The sequence below is a fragment of the Procambarus clarkii genome, chromosome 47 (genome assembly GCF_040958095.1).
Source record: "Procambarus clarkii isolate CNS0578487 chromosome 47, FALCON_Pclarkii_2.0, whole genome shotgun sequence".
Classification (NCBI taxonomy): Eukaryota; Metazoa; Arthropoda; class Malacostraca; order Decapoda; family Cambaridae; genus Procambarus; species Procambarus clarkii.
The window spans coordinates 5,438,529-5,463,041 of NC_091196.1; the positions used below are offsets into that span (position 1 = coordinate 5,438,529).

Consider the following 24,513-nt stretch of genomic DNA (forward strand, 5'->3'; position numbering starts at 1 on the left):
GAGTTTATATATATAAGAAAAATTTGGCATAAAACTAAATTTAATCTGATGAGTACATCAACAAAAACTTAACATAAAGCATCAACACAAACTAGAGACATGCTACAACTACTACTAATCGCCTAATAAGATGTCATATTTACATCTTCCAACACAGCAGTCACAATACATGAAATGTTTGAAGTTTATTTTGACAGCTACGCTAACAAGGAATTAATTTTATGTCCCGAGATGAAAAAATGTGTTAAAATTTAAGTCAGTTTTCCCGGCTGGTATGTTACCGAATAAACGCCAAGGGAAAATAATTGTGGATCAAACATTTTACCTTTCATGCTGTTTTATGTTTAAAAATAACCTGGGTACTCAAATAGTATACTTAACTATTGTAAAAGCTGTATTTGACACTAGGCCATAAATCCCATAATAAAAAGCGTAATGTTAATTTATATGAAAATGATAAAATTTTTAAGGCATTAACTAATTTATTGATGTTAAACATTGTGATGTTTATTTATAACAAATATCGAATCAAAGGCCGCAAGATCTTGTGATGATTTTCAAGCATTTAACAGCACAAGGCAGCAAGTGTTTCAGCTAAGTCATAAATAACATCTTCAATCTAATGGGGAGAATGGAATTTAATCACTTTACACAGATTATTGTTTGTTAGTAAAATTACATAAAATACTCCAAAAAACAAAATCTTCTTCCTTTAAAATAATTTGCTCTACCAGTTAAAAGGAAGTCAACGGTGTTTACTGCTCTGCAAGCACACAATACTGATTCAAGCTCACAGGTGATTCAAGCACACACTACTGATTCAAGTGCACAATAGTGATTCAAGTGCACAATAGTGATTCAAGTGCACACTACTGATTCAAGTGCACAATAGTGATTCAAGTGCACAATAGTGATTCAAGTGCACAATAGTGATTCAAGTGCACAATAGTGATTCAAGTGCACAATAGTGATTCAAGTGCACAATAGTGATTCAAGTGCACAATAGTGATTCAAGCATACAATAGTAATTCCAGGATATTATAGTGATTCAAGCCCACTATAGTAATTCAAGCACACACACTAGTGATTCAAGCATACAATAGTGACTCAAGTACACAGCAGTGATTCAAGCACACAATAGTAATTCAAGGACATCATTGAGATTCAAGCACACTATAGTGATTCAAACGCACAATAGTGATTCAAGCATATTATTTACTTGATGGTAATTCAAGTATCTTTTACCAATACAAAAGCCATTTACAACTTGTCTCATAATTTGCTCTTAAATATCTTACTGTGATTGAATTTAATTGTAACTTTTAAGACTTTTACTGTATTCTTCATAAAAATAAAGTAATTACTGTAACAAAATAAAAGTATATACAGTACTATACCCAGTAACACAAAGCTTTAATTTTCTTCCATATACAATTTACAAAGTGATATGAAAACTCTGTTCAGATGATTTAAGAAACAGTTGTTGTATATGTTATCTGCATTGGCAAAGGTGATTCAAGGGGCTTCTAATGTTGTAAAAGGTGTAGGCCTACTGTCAATCTGCTCACCATGTTGTAAGGTGCAAATCTACTGTCAATCTGCTCACCATGTAACATTAAATCCTTTAAACTATTTACTTCAACTACAGAAGTGCTTCCATACTAACTACACTAAAATTCTCATTAAAACACCAAAGACAATATACAGTAATTCCCTGTTTGTTGGGGACAAAAGCTTGTACTTTAGACTTATTGAGGTCCCCCTTGGCCTACTACTAACCTTTCCCAAGGATGCAGCCCATAATAGTTGCCAAACTCCTGGCACCAATTTTACTGCTAGGTGAACAGAGGCATCAGGTGAAAGGAAAGGTGTCCAACCCTTTCTGTCCTGCCCGTGGATTGAACCCAGATCCCACGATTGTGTGCCAAGGGCATATAGGCGACTCTGCTATAAGGCCCGATTTAATATCTGTTGTGTTTCCCTCAGTCCTACAGCAAAAATATTCTCGAACACCTTCGTGTTCACCAGAGTTTCAGTAATTTGAAGATAATGATTTTATCATTAAGATAATCTGAAAGATTATCTTTCAATAATTATTTTCTACTAACTTTTCTAGTGTGTGACATATAGAAAACTATCATTCAGAAATTCCTGGAACTTCTGCAATTAGAATTTATAGTTTTAATGTCAAATTATGTTAATATAAAAATCATGATGTACAGAGGCTTCATTATATCTAATACAGACAAGTAACTCTATAAACTTTTCAGTCATAAAGAAAAAACAAATTATAACAAATGATCATGTATAAAAACCTGACTAAAACTATCTATTATAAATACTGGCAATATTCATTATACTCTGAAGACTAAACCACACACCAGAAGATGAAGAGACGACAACATTTTGGTCCGTCCTGGACCATTATCAAGTCAATTGTGATTAAGATTAAGCCACCCAAAAGGTGGCACGGGCATGAGTAGCCCGTAAGTGGTGGCCCTTTTGAGCCATTACCAGTATCAAGAGCTGATACTCGAGATCTGTGGAGGTGCGAGTGCACCCTGCGTGACGGGACATGTCTCCCGTCGATTGTGATGAAAGTGAGTGAGGTATTAAGTAAGGCAAGAGAGAGGTGGAGGTGAGGAGGAGGAAATTCCTAAAGGAAGGAAGAGCAAGACAAAAGGTATGGATTGGATGGGTGTAATAAAGGGGTGTAAGAAGGGGAGTAATAATGGGTGTAAGAATGGGAACATAAGAATAAGAGGAGAAAGACAAAAAAGAAAAGGATGGGTAGGCTTATGTTAGGTCACGTTTGTTGGAAAGGTTAGAGCATTTGAGTATGTACTGTGAAACGGAAGAGTCAACAGCAACAAAGAAAGGACTAGGGTTCATATTGGGTATGTTGTGTATCAGAGCTGATTCGACAAGACGGTGTCTGTGAAGAGTAGAGGCAGGAAAAGATTATTTTAGAAGAAGACCTATCAATAGGATGATTAGAATCCCTAACATGACAGAAGAAAGCATTGTTTGTGTCTACAGACTTAACACTTCTTTTATGGTCCTTAAGTCTGTCAATCTAGAATACGACCAGTTTCCGCAAAGTATTGGAGAGGACAAGATGAACAGGAAATAGAGTAGACACCTGTAACATTAGGAGCAGGAGGAACAGTGTGAACCAGATTACTACGAAGAATGTTAGTTTGTCGAAAGGCGAGCTTTATGTCAAGAGGACAAAGGGTATTAGTGAGATTTTTGAGTTTAGATATGAAGGGAAGGGAAGCACAGTGGTACTAGTGTTGGAAACAGGTTTTGGATGGAAGAAATTTTGTTCAGCTTGAGAATAGGCACAGTTGACAAAATGTAAGGGGTAATCAAGGCAAGAGAAAGATTTGTAAAAGGCAATTTCAGAATCAAGAAACTGAGGGTCACTGATGCGTAGAGCGAGGAGGAAGAGAGAGACGAGAACACTTTTCTTAACAGAAAGGGAATGGTAGGAAAAGAAATCGTCGTCTCCTCATCTTCTGGTGTGTAGTTTAGTGTTCATATCTTCAGTCACATTATTGTGACTCATAGTCTTCATTATACTGTAACTATTTCATTCTCAATCTTTGCATACAGATTTAGTATTTGGTGAAATGATAAATTCTAATTAGACACTAAATTTATAAATTCTTTACTAATGAAGAAATATTGTATTTTATAAAACTGAGGTGGATTGAAACTGCCAACAGTACATGTACAGAACAGTATATTATGTGGGCTTCCTGAAAGCAAGATGAATATCATCTACAGGACGAGACCACTCCGAGGAAAAAGGAAATATCAGCCATACAAACCATGTAATCTTGAAATTACCACATTGGTATTACTTGGTGCCTTTAAGGTGTAAAAGTCATGCTGCGAAGGTTTCCAAGCCAGTGATGTCACACATAGGCCTACAGTGTCACAGATAACTGATGCTACTCTAGATTTATTTTGATGAGGAAGATGTTATTTTGTATAGTTTATTAAAATAATGCCAGAGAAACACAAACATTCATTAAATGTAACTTCAACACTAATATAATGCAAATATGTAAATGCCAATGCACCAACAAATTTTAAAAGTTAAAGCATTTAACCAGTTATTTTAGTTTATTTTAGTTCTAACCAGTTACCATCAACCAGGTAACCAGGTATTTGAATGCTTATTAAAAACTAATGCTTTTCAAAATTTTGTCACAGTTAATGCATATGAAAACAAAAAGTAGCCCAACTGTTTTAAAACTATCCAAAATGTTATTTTCACTTAAAACAACCTCATTAAATATTGCTAAAAGAAAGTTTAAATTATAAATATATAAATACTGTAACTAGAAAAGTCTGTTCTAAACATACTCAAAATATTAAACACCTGTATATGTATATTATCAAAATATTTATCAAAATCAGCAGAAGAGAATCACAAGCAGATAATATTCATAAGAATATATAAAAGTAAAAAACTTATGAAATAAGTGTTTTAAGGACTTATAACTAATAAATATCACAAACCAGCCATTATACAAAAAAAAAATTAAAAAGCAAAGCACAGCTTAGGTATGAGCATCCATAATGAAGTCAGAATGTTAAGCAGTTACGTCAACGTGTGGTTAGTGGGCTACTGGCTAACATGAAAGACATCAAGTGCTCAATACAGCTGCAAGAAATGTGCTCTTTAAGCTGAAGATAGGCCTACTGATGTTGTATAGGCCTACTTGTAGCAATACAACATCTAAAATGAACTGGCACTGAAGAGGCATATTAGAGAAATAATAAAAAAAGATTAAATTTGGGAATACACCATATTGGAATTATGTTCTATAGTTGCCAAATTTTCTAGCTCATCCACATAAAAAGGAACCTTAATCATTCTTACATCTACTCCTTATAAGACATTTTATAAATACTGGAAATGTTCACAGCATTTATCCTCCTTTAATTCAACTTCAGATGAAGTGATTAATCTCTCGTTTATTTAAGAATTAGTATTATAAAATATTTACAGTAAGATCCAGATACACTCATGTTAGTATTACAAATGAGATAGAAAGGTTTGTATAATACAGTACAGTATTAGTTAAGAATTATAATGCATTGTGCAGAAAAAATGTACATTGTTATTCATATTTTTCATCATGCAAATCTCTAGTCTCACTGCAGCAGTTATAGCAATGATACCATACATTTGCCTTGATTTATAAGTACAGTACTGTATATTTCTTTTATGAAAAATTGGAGTTTAAAAGCACAGGTGTTATGTAGCATCGCTCATGAGTGTGAGGACTGAGAGAAAGATTAGAAGAACAAGAGGAAGGTGTTAAATGTCCTTCTTGCACTCGTCCTTAGCCAGATCCTTGTATGAAGTGGACTTGCGTATCCCAAAGGTTGGCTCACCAATGGAGTAGAAGTAGGCTAGACAGATCAGACACATCACTGCTCGCATGCCTATAATCATCACTAGGCGATTCTCGAGCAATGCTTCATCTTCATTCTGTCAGAAAAAGTGCATTTATATTTCAGGGCTTTATTCAATTTGCATTGTGAATATGCTTGAATAGTGAATATAAATTAATTATAAACATGTGCAGATGTGTAAAGGATATCTTAGCAAATTAAATACCTATTAAAATATATATACAGTATTGTACGAATGCAATAAATTGTACAGAAAATTATATACATTACCTCAAAAGAAGTGCATTTTGAAAGATATTTTCCCATTTGATTAAAAAATGTAATTAAAGTCAGCATTTTAAGGAATCAATCTAACTACTGTATATTTCTAGCCATTTCCCGAATGTTGTTTACACTTAATCTTCACTTTTCCACAACTTATTGAGTCTTTCCATCTACTAACTGACCATCTTCTTTTAGGCTTCATTATTATTATTATGATAGTACAGCCGGATTCATTCTCGACTCAATCGAGAATTCCAGGCTCAAATCCTGAGCAGGACAGAAATGGTTGGGTGCATGTTCTATCACCTAATTTACCCAAGGACCACTAACACTAGTGGCCTCGATGAGGACAGGAAGCTGGCAGCTTGTCAAAGGTCCCTTCATTTGTACTGATGATTTTTTCAAGCTGGATTTTAAAATTCCGAAGTTTTTCAGCATTAACAACTTTGGCACGTAGGCAGTTGCGTGGGTTTAAAACCCCATAGGTGAAAAAGCATCTCCTATTTTCTGTCCTACATTTGTGGCTTGTTGAGGTTGAAATCTTTGCTCCTTGTTCATGTTACATCTGACCTTTTTGAAGAAGTTGTTTGGATCAATATCCTCCAAAATGTTCAGTATTTTAAAAGTTTTGATGAGATAAGCCCTGTCATATCTGGTTTGCAGTGTTGTTAGCCCTGTGGCCCTCAAATGTTCCTAGTATGAGAATCAACTGTAGATTTTTATTGGTTTTACTTTTGAAAAAAGCATACGCTCGACAATTTTTTAGTTCAATAGGAAGTGAGTTCAATAGACTGGGGCCCTCTTATTTACGTGGAATGTTTGCACAGATTTAGTCCGACTCTAGAGATATCAAAGAGATATTTATTCCTGGTGTGGTGCTCATGGGTTCTATTACATCAAGGAAGAAATTCAGCTCTGGATTAGCACTTAGAAACGAGGTTTATTACATGTAAATAGTACAAGAGAATGCATGGAGTGAGTGTACGTTTAGCATGTTTAGGGATTTAAACAGAGGGTCTGTGTGTTGTCTGAAGACAGAATTTTTTATCGGTCTGATAGCAGATTTTTGCAGAGTGACGATGGGCTTGAAGTAATTTGCAGTGGTTGAACCCCATGCACAGATACCATATGCAAGATAGGGATAGATTAGCGAGTAGCATAGTGAAAGAAGGGCAGAGTGGGGAATATAATATCTGATTTCTTTTTGTCCTTTTCTCATGCCCTTGCGCCACCCATAGCTCTGCTGTTCAACTAATTTTTAGAGTGTCATACCTTCTCTGATATCCTTAAAAAAGCAAGAGTAACGCCAGTTCATAAAGGAGGCAATCCGGCAGACATAAACAATTATAAACCAATATCAAACCTACCCATACTATTAAAAATATTTGAAAAATTTATCTAGAAACAGCTCTACTCCTATCTCATAAAATTTGACATACTCAGCCTCTGTCAGTTTGACTTCCGCTCCCAAAAAGAGTACCAACGATGCAATTATTAGTCTCCTTGATATAATCTACTCAGCCCTTGAAAAAAATGAGTTTCCGACTGGACTCTTCATTGACCTGAGAAAGGCCTTTGATATTGTTAATCACAACTACCTCTTACTTAAACTCCATCATTATGGAATGATACAACCTCTCCCACTCTTCCAATAACCGTTGGAGTGCCACAGTGGTTGGGTCTGTAGTCCTCCCAGGCACTGCATCTGGTCTGCAGATTGGTTACCTCAGGCGTGGTCGAGCCACCCTCATCCCTTCTGGTCTTGGTCCCAAAGTGGGATTCGGTGTACCTACGGTAGATTCTCGATCTTTCAGGTCTGATTGACTTCATCCCTTGCCCAACTTTCTGTATGACCACTTTGGCTTATGTTCATCTGCTATCAGGCTGAGGCTTGGATAGTGTCCCAGGACCTCAAGGATGTGTATTGGCACATTCCTATTCCTCCGGGGCTTAGGGACTGGTTAGGTCTTTACATGGGGATGTCGTGCTTATAACGCCAGGGTTTAAACCAGGTTCTGGTTTGAACCTGGCCCCTTGCACGTTTACCAGGCAAGCGTGGGTCGTTGTGACGTGACCAGTAAGGGGGTTCGTGTGTTGGCCCACCTCGATGACTGGCTGGTGTGGGTCCCAGTCAGTCTGCATGTCAGCTGGCCAGAGATCTGGTTCTTTCCCAACTTGCCGGGTTCAGATTCCTGGTGAACTCGCGGAAGTCCCAATTGGTGCTGTTCCAGGTACAGATTTAGTTGGGTCTTGTTTGGGACTCTCGGTCAGTATCTCTCTCCCTGCCTCCGGCATCTTTGCTTCACCTGCATCTTTGTCGTGCTTCCTCCAGGTGAGATGGGGGCTTAGTGCTCGTACTCCATAAATTGTGCGGCTCCTTCACACTTTATTATAAAACAAACATTAGGTATATTATTTTACATACATACATGAACCAGTATTGGCATATTTGTATTATAAGATTGCTAATCAAGCAACCTAATTACTTCTCTCTCTTCCTTACCTGTTGTGTGAAAGCAGAGGCAGCCCCAACACAGATGGAGAGTATGTGGTAGGTGAGCATGGAGAGGAGCATTGTGCGAGCATAGTGCTTGTCTGAGGTCCCAAGCAGTGACCACACGAACACGCACAGACCTACAATAGAAACATAGTTACACCTGCCAAGTTTTGGGACCACTGAGATACGCAGTTCTTAAGTTTAATAATTTAGCTTGTAATACTTTTCACGCTCACGGCACGCAAGAGTGTCAGGTAGATCCAGGTAAAAAAAATGGAATGTAAATATGGTGACATTCAACAAATTGTGCAGAAACTGGCGGTTCTTCGGTTGATAAGTCTGCAAAGGCCGTGGTAAAGTAATTAGCATTCCGGAAAAGGCGGGGGGGTAGGAGGAACCACCTAACTCTATGAAACAGATGGCTAGGAGGCCCCATGTAGCTCTAAAAACATATAGCTAGGAGGAACCACCTAATCTTAAGAGAAAGGTGCCTAGGGGGCGCCTCTTAGCAGGCAGAAAACAAAATACCAACCTGCCAAAGCAGCACCGGCGACGCGGGAGGCGGTGACGCCGGCGCCCTGAGGATCATCATCAGCCTCCGTCATGTCAGGGGGCATGACCCCCAGGTGGGCGGCGATGCCGGGGAAGAGCAACAGCAGGAGGGTCTCCACCGTGACTCCGGCGCCCATCAGGACGTGGGCGGACCAGAAGCCTCGGGGCAGCCGCACGTACAAGTGCTCATTGTGACCCAGCACCTGTGAGATCTGTCGACACGGAGCACACTTTGTATCGCATACACTATATCACTGCGTCACCATACTACTACTTGTACTACTATTGCTACTACTTGTACTATTACTTGTACTACTACTATTTGTAGTACTATTACTGCTACTTGTACTACTACTATTTGTAGTACTATTACTGCTAACTTGTACTACTACTATTGTAGTACTATTACTGCTACTTGTACTATTACTTTACTACTACTATTTGTAGTACTATTACTGCTACTTGTACTTTTGGTACTCGCAGAAGTAGTACTGCTACTTATACTACTTGTACTACTACTTCTGCTACTTGTACTATTAATACTTTACTACACCTACTACTACCATTATTACTACTACAGCTGCTATTTATAATATTGTAATTGTTACATTAATATTATTAATAATAATTATACAGTAAGCAAACACCGCCCTATCCCCGCTGGAGAGGGCGGTGTTTGTGGTGATGAGGAGAATGAGAAAAATCAAAATAAGATTTTGGATAGAATGACAGGGTGGTGGTAGTATTATATTTTAAAGTAATTAGCACCAGTCCAGTCATCTAGAGACACACTACTCCTATGCTCTTTACTCAATCCACTCTACTACTCTCTCTACTCCTTCCTACTCCTCCTCCTCCTCTTTCTTCTCTCCCTCCTGACTCCCTTCTTCATGTTCGCTCTCCGTTTTCTGTTCCCGCTGCCTCTACCTTAGTCCCTCCCCCATGTTCTATCCACTCACATTTATTCTATCCTCCCTTACTCCTTCTTCCTTACTTTTCTTTACTTCTCATTATTAAGGAGTAGAAAACACGCGAGGTGTTACACCTGTCCGATAAAAACTTAAGGGTACTAAAGTGACTTCGTTTTCGACTTACAGTCATGAATTCCGGGTTCGAGTCCTGGTCGGGACAGAAATAATTGGGTTCTTCCTACTCACCTAATGTCTCTGCTCACCTAGCATTAAATAGGTACCCAGGAGCTAGTTTTGGCGTTGCCATCCTGGGGTGGGTCAGTAGTTCAACTTTGGGGGTTGACCTCGATATAAGCCTATGTATATATACACAGGCTGCCTTGTCACCCCTACAAAATGAATTATAACTTGCAGATAGACAAAGGGACAAAACACCAACACTTGTTTAATATAGCGTAGTTACCCCAGTGTTGTCGGGACCTCAGACGAAGGTAACGTTTTCTCTATTTCCAATCTGCCGTAGGATTTACAAGGCTCACTACCAATCACAGAGTAATACCCAGGCTGAGGAAGAAGGGTCTGCCACTGACGCAGGCTGGCCTGCGTCAGTGGCAGACTGACTGCTGCCTCGCCACCCATTCAATTTACTCAGGAGTACGTTCTCTCTCGTCTCGTACTTGCTTGTTTAAAAAACATTATCCGTGGAAGCGTTGTGTCGCTGAGCGGATACAAGTCACATTGTACATAAGACTTGACAATCCTAGTAATCCTGACAGTAACAGACTTGAAATCCTACCTAGCCTTACCTACCTAACCCAATCGAACCTAAAACATCCTAATCTAACGATACACAATTTTGACAATCATAAATCTAGCTTTTATCGATCCATCTCTCGTACAATTTAACCATACCCCCGTGTGGCGACAGAAGAGAGAATGTTAAAGAGAGTTTTTAAAGTTAAAACAAACTTCTCTACGCCATCGCTTCTAGGTGACTGGAGAGTGTCAGTCAGAGTCTTGACAATCACAGCTCTTAACAGTCAATGGAATTTCTGGGTCAAGTACTTGTATTTCCCCATAGTGCTCAAGTGCGGATCGAATTACTTGTGCGGCCCTGGTTCAACTGCTGCATAATCTTAGAGTCCCATTTGTCGCTTTACATAACGTGAACTGCTCGTTTCTACATCTGCTCTTCTAAACGATAGGGAATTACCAACAGATATAACCCAAGCACTTGGGGTAATTGGTACACCGACGACCCTGCTTTTTTGTAGGTAATTATAATGTATATAATTCTTATATACATTAAACTCTCCATCGTGCACATAGTTACAGAAAAATAAGAGGATGGGTTGTATTATATTGTAGCCTGAAGCAAAGAAACATTCGTCTTGATAAAGAAAAGTTAAAGACAAAGGCACAGTAACAGGTCCTGACACGTATAACCCAAGATGATGAAGATGTTCTAGAATCGGTTACTCAGAACAAAAAGTTCCAAGCAGCACGGGCTATGGTGAGCCCGTCGTACTTACCTTTTTTTTTTTTTTTACCCAAGAATACAGTATTAAATATATTGAAAATATAATAGTAGCTTCTTTTATCCAGAATTTTCTATGTCAGTTTTGTTCTTGATTTATATAAATGATATCAATAATGGCTTATACTGTACCTTATCTACATTTGCATATACACTGAGCTAGGAAGCCAAGTTTTTCAACAGCTATACAGCGACGCATCACACGCAGACCTAAAGTCAACTTTTCTAAAGGAACAAAAATGAATTGTAATGCTGATCAATTATTGACATTGGAAGCCAAAATACAAATCAAGCTACTGTACGAACAACAAAGAGTCGATGAAAGTAAATATATGTTGAAAAGAAAACCAATATAGTATTAGGCTTTATTAGGATATCTTTCGATCTGTGATCAAAGTTATCCTCGCTATGTACTGTTTACCTGTACGTCTCGTACACGAATATCCATAACCAGGCACTTCAGTGGTTAATGAACCAGGCCACGAGAACACTGGTCCCCAGGCCGACAAGGAGGTACGAACACATTTTGACCTATCAATCATAAATGGATCATAACAAAGTCCATCCATCCCCCATCGCGCCCTAATGCCATGTCACTCTTTCTGTAAACTTCATCTGTTGCATACGAGTCACAACAACGTGGCTGAAGATATGATGACCAAACCCCACGCCAGAGGATAACAAACGACGAAGTTTCGGTCCGTCCTTGGACCATTATTATGACCACATACGACTTAATAATGGTCCCGGACGGACCGAAACGTCGTCGTTTCTTTCATTCTATGGTATGTGGTTTGGTCTTCAACTGTTGCCTATCTCTCCTCCATGTCCTCCATTCCTTACCCCTGTGTCAACCCAATCCTCGTGTTCCAGTATCCCCCAACACTCCATGTCACTCCCTTCCACAGTACAAACCCCTTTTATTAGAGTCGCCGTCGTACAGCAGCCTGAGCGCGACGCCCACCAGGGCATTGTAGCATCGGCTGGAACACACAAAGCGACTTACCTTGGACCTGTGGATATCCCCATTGTCGGTTCTCCCGACTCCCCAGTATCTTTCGGGTCTTGAGCCGAGAGTGGAGGTCCCCAGGACGAATGTTTCCTGCGGCGAGAAGAGAAAGAAAGTTGTTATTCACCTGACAGACTCTCACAGGTCGGGAAGATGGGTCTGAGACCCCCAAGTAGCCTCGAGGAAAGTATGTAACTTGTAGGCTTAAGACAGAACATGTCTTAAACAGAGCTCTTTCAGCTAGCTGCAAACTCTCATTTGCCGAAACTGGCCACAGTTTAATCTAATAATTGTGTTGGTAGGACAGGTTAATACAAATGCCAAAAATTGCCCATTCGTAGTACATAACCATGTAAACAGGGTGGCAATTGGGCGCTGGTCAAGCAAAAAATAATTCTAGAATGAATGATGATCGAAGGTTGTTGTGTAGATCATAGGATGTTAGTCTATGCCACAAGATAACTGTGGAATGTAGGTAGTCCATTCCACTAGATGGATGAGGAATAGAAAATTAAAAAAACCACGTTCAAATGCTGAGGCACCTCTCCTATTATTTCAGGCACTATTATTATTATTTATCCTACACTATTATTTATTATTATTTACACTGAAATACTATTATTTCAGGCCACCTCTCCTGTTATTTTTACCCCAGCTTCATGTATGCTCGTCCAAGCTTCGGATGGACATCAAAACACACCCTTCAGTCCTGTGTGTTCAAAATCGTCAAAATCTAAATTATTATCTGTATTATCAAATATAATTACGTGTACAGTTATTACCTTGGTATGGTGTTCAGTTCTGTTGACACTTATTTGTATTTGCAGCAGGAGGGTAAAGAATTTTGAAAGATGTGATTCGAACAGAGGACGTGAGCGAAGCCCTGTTTGAGGAATGTTCAAATGTTCAAACGTCATCAGTTGAGTCGTATGTTTTCATTCATTAACGGGGGGGGGGGGGGTTGGTAGTTGAATTAACGAGCATTTAGCCTTCGTTCATGGCAACGGGCGTGAATTATTTATGAATGAAAAACACGCATGACTCAACTGTAAGCACACCATTCGCTCTCTCTCTACCCTCTATTTTTTATTTGTATTCAACACATCTTATTCTTTTTACCATTAGTTTTAAGCTTTAGTCATTAATGTTTTTTCCTGCCCGAAACGCTTTGCGTAATAGTGGCTTTAGGCATTGTATGTACTAGCTCTATCTATAAAGCCAACAAACTTTGTAAAATCTCTTTATGTATGTACCTTACCTAAATAAAATTATTATTATTATTATTATTATTATTATTATTAACTGACGTTGAAACTTTTCTCGAACCGCGCAAGGGAGGCCTACCTGCCTGCTCGTCTCTCTCTCTACCCTTCCTCCCTATCTCCCCAATCCACATACCCCCACCTTCCATCCTTTCCTCTCCTCCCTCCCTCTCCCTACCCTCCTTCCTCTCCCACTACCTACCTTCTTCCCTCTATCCATTAGACTGATGAGGCCAACGCTCTCATCCACAACACACACACTTACCCGCTGAGTTTGGTCACTTGCATTAGGCTAAGTTTACTCGGTGTCCCATACACAGACAAAGTGTGTATGGGACACCGGGGCCGGACACCAACACCCAGGACACACAAGCACTACTAAGGGTGAACACCTACACCCGAAAAAAACAAGGACACATAATAGTGTGTCCAGTTGTACAACTTCTTGGATTTTTGCATTCGCCGCGTCCGTTACTTCCGTTATGTCTGAAAATTTGAAATCGAAGACTATTCCCAATAAAATTTGTGAGGCTTCCAGGGAAATTTTTGGGTTTCATCAAATATTTTTTGATTTATTGATTTCAATTTATTGATTTCAATTATTTTATTGAATAATCATTATGGATTTTTACATTGTCCACCCGCACTTCATATTCATTGTTTATAGCTCGGGAATGATTCAAGCAAGTCGAATTCACCACACAGTGTAAGAAATTGGTTGTTAGGCTAGGCTAAGATATTCTAGGCTAGGTTAGGTTAAGCCAGGCTAAGCTAGATTAAGCTAGGATAGGCTAGGTTAAATTAGGTTGGATTTAGTTAGGCTAAGCTAGGTTAAGATAGGCTAGGCTTGGCTAAGCTAGGTTGGTAGTGCATTAATGGCATTGGGAAATATCATAAGCACTGTCCGAATAGAATTTTCGACACTGTTTTCTGGAGAAATGCTCCCATTGTATTCCTTCTTAGACCTTCTGGTGTTTGGTGACATGGTTAGAATTGCCCACACACAGCCCCAAGACAGTGCCCACACACAGCCCCAAGGACAGTGCTCACACACAGCCCCAAGACAGTGCCCACACACAGCCCCAAGACAGTGCCCACACACAGCCCCAAAACAGTGCCCACACACAGCCCCAAGACAGTGCCCACACACAGCCCCAAGACAGTGCCCACACACAGCCCCCAAGACAGTGCCCACACACAGCCCCAAGACAGTGCCACACACACAGCCCCAAGACAGTGCCCACACACAGCCCCAAGACAGTGCCCACACACAGCCCCAAAACAGTGCCACACACAACAGCCCCAAGACAGTGCCCACACACAGCCCCAAGACAGTGCCCACACCACAGCCCCAAGACAGTGCCCACACACAGGCCCCAAGACAGTGCCCACACACAGCCCCAAGACAGTGCCCACACACAGCCCCAAGACAGTGCCACACACACAGCCCCAAGACAGTGCCCACACACAGCCCCAAGACAGTGCCCACACACAGCCCCAAGACAGTGCCCACACACAGCCCCAAGACAGTGCCCACACACAGCCTCAAAACAGTGCCCACACACAGCCCCAAGACAGTGCCCACACACAGCCCCAAGACAGTGCCCACACACAGCCCCAAGACAGTGCCCACACACAGCCCCAAGACAGTGCCCACACACAGCCCCAAGACAGTGCACACACACAGCCCCAAGACAGTGCCACACACACAGCCCCAAGACAGTGCCCACACACAGCCCCCAAGACAGTGCCCACACACAGCCCCAAGACAGTGCCCACACACAGCCCCAAGACAGTGCCCACACACAGCCCCAAGACAGTGCCACACACAGCCCCAAGACAGTGCCCACACACAGCCCCAAGACAGTGCCCACACACAGCCCCCAAGACAGTGCCCACACACAGCCCCAAGACAGTGCCCACACACAGCCCCAAGACAGTGCCCACACACAGCCCAAGACAGTGCCACACACACAGCCCCAAGACAGTGTCACACAAACAGTGCAATACAGTAACTTTCATTAAGCAAGTAAGGGTCATTCGCACATTAATTGGAAATTTGCAAATGTGGCCGAGTGTCTCCTCCCATCCCGCGCCGTCACGCCCACGCACCCACTCTCCTGTCCGCCCACTCCCCGCTCTCACACCCACACACCTGCCCGCCCACTCCCCGCTCTCACACCCACACTCCTGCCCGCCCACTCCCCGCTCTCATACCCACACTCCTGCCCGCCCACTCCCCGCTCTCACACCCACACTCCTGTCCGCCCACTCCCCGCTCTCACACCCACACTCCTGTCCGCCCACTCCCCGCTCTCACACCCACACTCCTGCCCGCCCACTCCCCGCTCTCATACCCACACTCCTGTCCGCCCACTCCCCGCTCTCACACCCACACTCCTGTCCGCCCACTCCCCGCTCTCACACCCACACTCCTGCCCGCCCACTCCCCGCTCTCATACCCACACTCCTGCCCGCCCACTCCCCGCTCTCACACCCACACTCCTGTCCGCCCACTCCCCGCTCTCACACCCACACTCCTGCCCGCCCACTCCCCGCTCTCACACCACACTCCTGTCCGCCCACTCCCCGCTCTCACACCCACACTCCTGCCCGCCCACTCCCCGCTCTCACACCCACACACCTGCCCGCCCACTCCCCGCCCACACACCCACCCTGCGTCGCTAATATTTCCCTGCGACTAATTTAATCAGAAGCGAGTGATATACTCCATCGGGCCTCCAATATTGATCAGATCAATACTGATCATGGCCCTTCCAGACGTATGGGGATTAGGATCTGGGATATGAGAGAAAAAAACTGGGATATGAGGCCAAGGAGCTGGGATAGGAGAACAAGGAGCTGGGATACGAGGACAAGGAGTTGGGATACGAGGACAAGAAGCTGGGATACGAGGACAAGGAGCTGGGATACGAGGCCAAGGAGCTGGGATACGAGGACAAGGAGTTGGGATACGAGGACAAGAAGCTGGGATACGAGGACAAGGAGCTGGGATAACGAGGCCAAGGAGCTGGGATACGAGGACAAGGAGCTGGGATACGAGGACAAGGAGCTGGGATACGAGGACAAGGAGCTGGAATACGAGGACAAGGAGCTGGGATACGAGGCCAAGGAGCTGGGATACGAGGCCAAGGAGCTGGGATACGAGGCCAAGGAGCTGGGATACGAGGCCAAGGAGCTGGGATACGAGGACAAGGAGCTGGGATACGAGGACAAGGAGCTGGGATACGAGGACAAGGAGCTGGGGTACGAGGCCAAGGAGCTGGGATACGAGGACAAGGAGCTGGGATACGAGGACAAGGAGCTGGGATACGAGGACAAGGAGCTGGGATACGAGGCCAAGGAGCTGGGATACGAGGACAAGGAGCTGGAGAATAGGGGCATGGAACTGTAATATAGTTTCACGCTTCTTTGTAGTGATAAAGGACAGAGTGACGAACGTTGAACAGCAACTTGGACTATCGGGGATCGAACGCCGACCTGCAGAAAGCGAGGCCGTCGTTGTACCGACCAGGGTAAATGTTTGAGCTTACTCCCTCATCCATCACCCCCCCCCCCATACATACACTAATCGGGTGCTCACAAACACTTCCCCAGGGCACAAAAACACTCCCCCAGGACACACAAACACTCCCCCAGGACACACAAACACTCCCCCAGGACACACAAACACTCCCCCAGGACACACAAACACTCCCCCAGGACACACAAACACTCCCCCAGGGCACACAAACACTCCCCCAGGGCACACAAACACTCCCCCAGGGCACACAAACACTCCCCCAGGGCACACAAACACTCCCCCAGGACACACAAACACTCCCCCCGGACACACAAACACTCCCCCCGGACACACAAACACTCCCCCCGGACACACAAACACTCCCCCCGGACACACAAACACTCCCCCAGGACACACAAACACTCCCCCAGGACACACAAACACTCCCCCAGGGCACACAAACACTCCCCCAAGGACACACACTCCCCCAGGACACACAAACACTCCCCAGGACACACAAACACTTCCCCAGGACACACAATCACTCCCCAGGACACACAAACACTTCCCAGGACACACAAACACTCCCCCAGGACACACAAACACTCCCCCAGGACACAAACACTCCCCCAGGGCACACAAACACTCCCCCAGGACACACAAACACTCCCCCAGGGCACACAAACACTCCCCCCATGACACACACTCCCCAGGACACACAAACACTCCCCAGGACACACAAACACTCCCCAGGACACACAAACACTTCCCCAAGACACACAAACACTCCCCCCGGACACACAAACACTCCCCCAGGACACACAAACACCCCCAGGACACACAAACACTCCCCCAGGACACAAACAACTCCCCCAGGACACACAAACACTCACCTTTACCACACACTCAGGCGGGAAACATAATACTATAGGAAAGCACCATTGAAGTGATGGTCAAATATTATCAGTGGATGAGGTTACCAGATGCTGAAATGTATCTCCTGCCTCGCCCCACCTGGTCCCATCTCCTGCCTCGCCCCACCTGGCCCCATCTCCTGCCTCGCCCCACCTGGTCCCATCTCCTGCCTCGCCCCACCTGGTCCCATCTCCTGCCTCGCCCCCACCTGGCCCCATCTCCTGCCTCGCCCCACCTGGCCCCATTGTAACAAACTAGGCTGGTTGTGAGAATTATTCCAGAAGGTTCCAGAAGTTTCGTGTAGGGACCTGACCTTCAACAACACACATTCTCCTGGGGATTAGCAGGTCTGAGTCACAAATGGCGGGCGTCTCTGTTCATAGTTGCGTATAATGAATCATCCTATAGTATTCAGTAATTTAGAGAAATTAGCCTTTATTCATTTTGTATTAAAATTGTATTGTATAATATTACTGGGTACAATATCAAGAGTATTCTAATTATTGAGTTAAGTCACCATCAGTGACGTCACGAATCAGATCTAAGTTGTAAGGCGGAGTGACCTGGCGGTCATAGGTCATCAGTGTTGACATGTCCACTATTTTCTCAAAGTTTTAATAACCATTTTGGTGATCGGGAACAGCTCTGCCGTTAGATGCTTGTGTAATTTAATTTCAGTAAAATAATTCAACCAGTCTGGATCAATTCAGTACAAACAGAGGTTAATTGTTATAACTTAAACCTGGCTAAGTAACTGGGTAAGCGATGCGGAACAATACAATGCTCTAGTCTGGGGTAGACCAGATGAGGAGAGATTAGTGTGGAGTCCAGATCAACTGAGGGAGGTCAACCATCTTACCTCTCCCCCAAGACCAGCCCCCAACATCTTTAGCTGGTCAACATAGAGGTATAGTTGCTATTTGTTATTTATAGGGATAGTCAACTCATTGTCGTCAGGTCAAGTAGGGAGTGTTTAAAGTGACAGGGAGTGAACATATTTAGATTTTGTTTTAGTTTCTTTTAATAAATTAATTAGTTAATATTTTGCATATTTATTATTTCCATGTATTTGTTATATGTACAGTATGTGAACTTGTCCTGGTCACGTGGTCCACACGAGGCAGAGTTGGATTGGGCGTCGATTCTAACATCGAATCGGAATTCATCATTCCCGTGTAATTAATTCCACACTTAAGAACTCTCAAGGTCATCGGTTATAGTGGGGATCAAGCCCCAAGATTGATTAATTAGCATGATCGATCCAGACCTCGATCATTGCTCTGTGTTACTGGTCTGGTGGTGGCGGCGGAGGCGACTCTAGGGTTTTGCTCAAAGCCTAGGTCACGTCATACTGGTTGTAGAATCCTAAGTCGGTCAATCGTCTTAGGACCACGTGGCGTGGAGTTGGCTTTGGTAAAAGTTTTGGAGTCCCTTGTAGAGAATAAAAAGTAAGAATACGGGTAGAGGGGGAAAAGAAGAAGGAAAGTTAAGTCGAGAGAAACCCTCCCATGTTACACCATCTCCTGCCTCGCCCCACCTGGCCCCATCTCCTGCCTCGCCCCACCTGGCCCCATCTCCTGCCTCGTCACCTGCCTCTCAAGTTGTGACGTCATTAAATTGATGCACTAAACTGCCCGAACCTAACCTGCCCGAGGGCCCATGGACGAGGCTGAGAGCCGCTATGACTTATAGTCCATCATATTTTGTCTGGTGGGGAATGTGTCAAAATGGGATGCATTATTCAAGAGGCCGTTGTCTGCGTGCCGAGAGGTAAACCTCGGTGTGGAAACACAAGTTTACTATACTCCTGCTGCTACAGGCTGCTTACTGGGAATGTGTAACAAAAAGGAGGCCTGGTCTCCTCCAACAGCCTGGTTGATCAGTCCAGCAACCAGGAGGCCTGGTCGACGACCGGGCCGCGGGGACGCTAAGCCCCGGAAGCTCCTCAAGATCCTCCTCAAGGTGGTCAAGGACTGGGCCGCGGGGACTCTAAAGCCCCGAAATCATATCAAGATCTCATCTCAAGATAACAGGAAGGCAGCTAACGTCCAAGTTAGAGAGAAAAGAGCACTAGAAAGGACAGCCTCTTCAGGGACAAAGAGCCCCTCTCTCAGAATTAGAGAGGGGCAACCTTCTCAGATGGAGAGGCGCCGGGTGAGAAGCCACCAAGATGAAATCTGAGGCAAGGAAGACTTCCAAAAGGAATTCGATACTATATACCCAAGAGACCAGAAAATGCTCACAGTTGGTAAATATTGGACTCCCGCACTTCATTTTAAGAATATTGTCTTCAGAAAAGACAACACTGCATCGCTCTATGAAAACACGTATATAGAGAGAAACTAATTGCAGAAGGAGATAGCTTGCAGAATAGGAAGACTTCAGTCTTCTACCAACAGATACAGCTTTTATAAAACTATGAACGAGTCTACAAGCTGTGCTACTCGGGCGGAACATTCAGCTAATGGATAGGATCTTTCCCTGATGCAAGAGACGACTAAACAAATCCACAAGGGCCGTGACGAAGATTCGAACCTGCGTCCGGGAGCATCCCAGATACTGCCTTAATCGACTGAGCTACGACAGGGTTAAAATCGGACCCAGGTTCGAATCCTCGTCACGGCCCTTGTGGATTTACTCATTTGATGCATCACGTTAGTGTTATCTCAAGAGTCGGCTGTTACTACCCGCCCCGTGAGCAGTTACACCGCCACACCTACAGTCAAATACAAGCTATAGTTGGGAAGTAGAAATTATCGTCGACATGAAATGGCCCTTTTGTAGGAGGGGAAATACCCCCTTCACGGGAGGGGAAATATTCCCTTCACGGGAGGGGAAATATTCCCTTCACGGGAGGGTTTCCCTGTACTCTTTCAATAGTAATCTTCATTTACGTCAGGAAACAAAATAACAAACCACAGCAAAAGAAAGAAAACAGAAACAAAGAATATAATAATAATTACAATAACGTGAAATATCCTACCCTTCTTGTATATAAATTAAGCCAAAATAGTATAAATTTGTGTCTGTATCTTCCCTGATTTACAGTCTACCTCCGTTTTCGTTCAACTGCGATTTATGTTAGTTTCCGTTCGAGTCCTTCACGATCATTTTTTGTCCCCCCATTTTCTTCAACACCACACAAGCAATTTTCTTCACCCTCTACCACACTATCGGACCCCGCCACGCCACGCCGGCTGGGAGGGGAAAGAGGGGATGGGATGGTGGGGATCAGACCCCTTTCCCATACACAGCCCCGCTCCTGTGCCAGGTAAGTCCACTACGGGCTCGCCATAGACCGTGCTACTTGCAACTTTTTGTTCCGAGTTGTTGAATCTTAAGCATCAACAAGTGGTGAGTGAAGCGTGAGGAGGAGGAATGATGGGGGGGAAGAGTGAGGAGGACAGGACCCTCCTGCACACTTAAGACTCGTGCACTCTGACAGCGAGTCCGAGCTCCACCCTTCATGTGACACATTTCTCTAATCTGTGTCGTGAATATGATAGCAGGCGTCGCATTCCTACGGGGTGAATACCGCTGTGTGTGTGTGTGTGTGTGTGTGTGTGTGTGTGTGTGTGTGTGTGTGTGTGTGTGTGTGTGTGTGTGTGTGTGTGTGTGTACTCACCTAATTGTACTCACCTAATTGTGCTTGCGGGGGTTGAGCTCTGGCTCTTTGGTCCCGCCTCTCAACCGTCAATCAACTGGTGTACAGATTCCTGAGCCTATTGGGCTCTATCATATCTACATTTGAAACTGTGAATGGAGTCAGCCTCCACCACATCACTTCCTAATGCATTCCATTTGCTAACTACTCTGACACTGAAAAAGTTCTTTCTAACGTCTCTGTGGCTCATTTGGGTACTCAGCTTCCACCTGTGTCCCCTTGTTCGCGTCCCACCAGTGTTGAAAAGTTCATCCTTGTTTACCCGGTCGATTCCCCTGAGGATTTTGTAGGTTGTGATCATGTCCCCCCTTACTCTTCTGTCTTCCAGTGTCGTGAGGTGCATTTCCCGCAGCCTTTCCTCATAACTCATGCCTCTTAGTTCTGGGACTAGTCTAGTAGCATACCTTTGGACTTTTTCCAGCTTCGTCTTGTGCTTGACAAGGTACGGGCTCCATGCTGGGGCCGCATACTCCAGGATTGGTCTTACATATGTGGTGTACAAGATTCTGAATGATTCCTTACACAGGTTCCTGAACGCCGTTCTGATGTTAGCCAGCCTCGCATATGCCGCAGACGTTATTCTGTGTGTGTGTGTGTGAGAGAGTGGGTGTGTGAGTGTTCACTCAGATATGAACGCTGTACTGGGAGATACTGAAGCATTAGTCTATATTCAGAACCACTTAACACGAGTCTTCACCCACACCACGGGCGAGTGCGTGCACACACACACACACACACACACACACACACACACACACACACACACACACAGATGTTTGTGCACATGTTTCATTGTTCTGTTTGCAGTGGCAATATTTTGTAATTTTCTGTTGTTTTTTCATAGTAATTTAGCAAAGTGGGATTTTAAGTGTAGAGTTGATACTTGAAGTTTGTGGATTAAATGTCATTAAAGTGATTGTTCCATTGCTGAGTTTGACGAGTCCAGTGCTTTATTCATTAAAGTAAATTAAAGATCTCACTGAGTTAAATAATTCCTTTTAATGGTGTCCCAGTTAAGGGATTATCAAATGTAAGAGTCAGAGTGAAGCCTGGAGGGAGAGACGTCCTCCCACCTCGCCCCATCTATCTCCTACGTCTCCTCCCCATTCCTCTCCCACAGTTCTCCACCCTCCCTCCTGCACCCGGCTACCCTCTTCCACATCCCTCCCATACACCCCCTCCCTCTTTCACCCAATAGTTACCCTTGCCACTAAGGAGCCCACTAAGACAAACCTCGGTACACAAGAACCCACTAAGCTCAGCACAAAGGAACCCACTAAACTTAAGTGTTCTTATCCTGCATTACTACAGCGATCTCACACTAAGATACAATACGCAATGATTTTTGTCTTTACGCACAAGGTCAGAAAAGATGAAAATCGCATGCATACGCTTTCTCTCACTCGGCATATAAAGTTACTGAGCTCACACTAGTCAGATCTATCGCTTGCTAATCAATCTATTGTCGGCTTGCTGGGCTGGGTCGTCTCTCTCTCTCTCTCTCTCTCTCTCTCTCTCTCTCTCTCTCTCTCTCTCTCTCTCTCTCTCTCTCTCTCTCTCTCTCTCTCTCTCTCTCTCTCTCTCTCTCTCTCTCTCTGTTCTCTGATTTTCTCTCCCTCTGTTCCTTTCTGAACCCATTCTCTTTTCCCTCTGTCCGTCTCATCTTCGCACCCCAAAGACACTACGACAAATTATTCGGAAAAGTTTTTGACATCTATAATTAGCTTATCACTCCAAGAGACAGTCAGCTGCAGATGAACTCCTAAACAACCTTCCAAATGTAAAACATTCATCAGTGTTCACGTCCAGTGTCGCTCACAATGTCAACAAACGAACTGGGAAAGCTATACCTTTGAATGCAAATTCATTCTTATTGTTAATCGCAGACTGAATGTGCGTCTCTCCCGCGTATAGATATGAGGGAGGGAAGGAGGAGGGGTACTGTATGGGAGGGGGGGGGGGGCAGGGAGATACATTATATTGCCTCACCTCTGAGGGTAGACACATTCGGTGGGCGCTGAAGGTGGTTTAGTGTAGGTGGTTCCCGCGCGGTCGTTGGTGGTGACGCAGGCGGCGCCACCTTCGTGGGCCGGGACGAGGGCGGGAACATCCCCAACGGTCTCCGACATGCTGTAGGGACTCAGGAACCTGTGTGACGGGCACCAACACTGACGGCGGTGATCTCCACCACCCTTCACCGCACCACTGGACCCACACTGACGCTCACACGCACTCAACACCACCACCACACACACCACTACGACGACACACCACCACGACGAAACACCACCACCACGACGACACACCACCACGACGACACACCACCACGACGACACTACACACGACGACACACCACCACCCGTCTACTACCACACCTGCACATGGTCCTACTACCGCGCGCCCCTCCGCTCTCACTCCTCTACCGCCATTAACAACATCCTTATAAGCGTATTGTTGGAGCAGGTTGCTAAGCCCCGCCACCAGTCCCACCACTCACAGGGTTCGACCCTCCCTCCTGCCCCCGTGGTCAGCACCCTCAGCACCCTCCGCGCCCCGCCGCCACCCTCCTCACCTCACCAACACCTCCCTCACCTCTCTGTGCTACGGGGAAATAAATAAATATATATAGGAAAAGTCCGCAGCTCTCATCCATCAAGGTTAAGAGTGTGGCGGCGGCCGCGCTGAGCCCCGGGGTGACCCTACCCACTCCTGCTGCCCCGCACACACCTGGTGCTGCTACACCCCTGGTGCTGCCACTCACACACCTGGTGCTGCCCCACACCTGGTGCTGCCTCCACACACCTGGTGCTGCCTCCACACACCTGGTGCTGCCCCACACACCTGGTGCTGCCTCCACACACCTGGTGCTGCCCCACACCTGGTGCTGCCCCCACACACCTGGTGCTGCTACACCCCTGGTGCTGCCTCCACACACCTGGTGCT

General features: G+C 44.4%; 1 protein-coding gene across 1 annotated transcript; it reads right to left on the minus strand.

Moving 5' to 3' along the window:
- Nucleotides 1-3,230: 3,230 nt before the first annotated feature.
- LOC138349682 (tumor protein p53-inducible protein 11-like) lies at nt 3,231-23,699 on the minus strand. Its single transcript, XM_069301937.1, is given in 7 exon segments — nt 3,231-5,512; nt 8,204-8,334; nt 8,730-8,961; nt 12,204-12,245; nt 12,247-12,285; nt 12,287-12,299; nt 23,560-23,699. Coding segments are annotated over 7 exon segments (771 nt in total). The 3' UTR covers nt 3,231-5,338.
- Between the last annotated feature and the right edge of the window lie 814 nt (nt 23,700-24,513).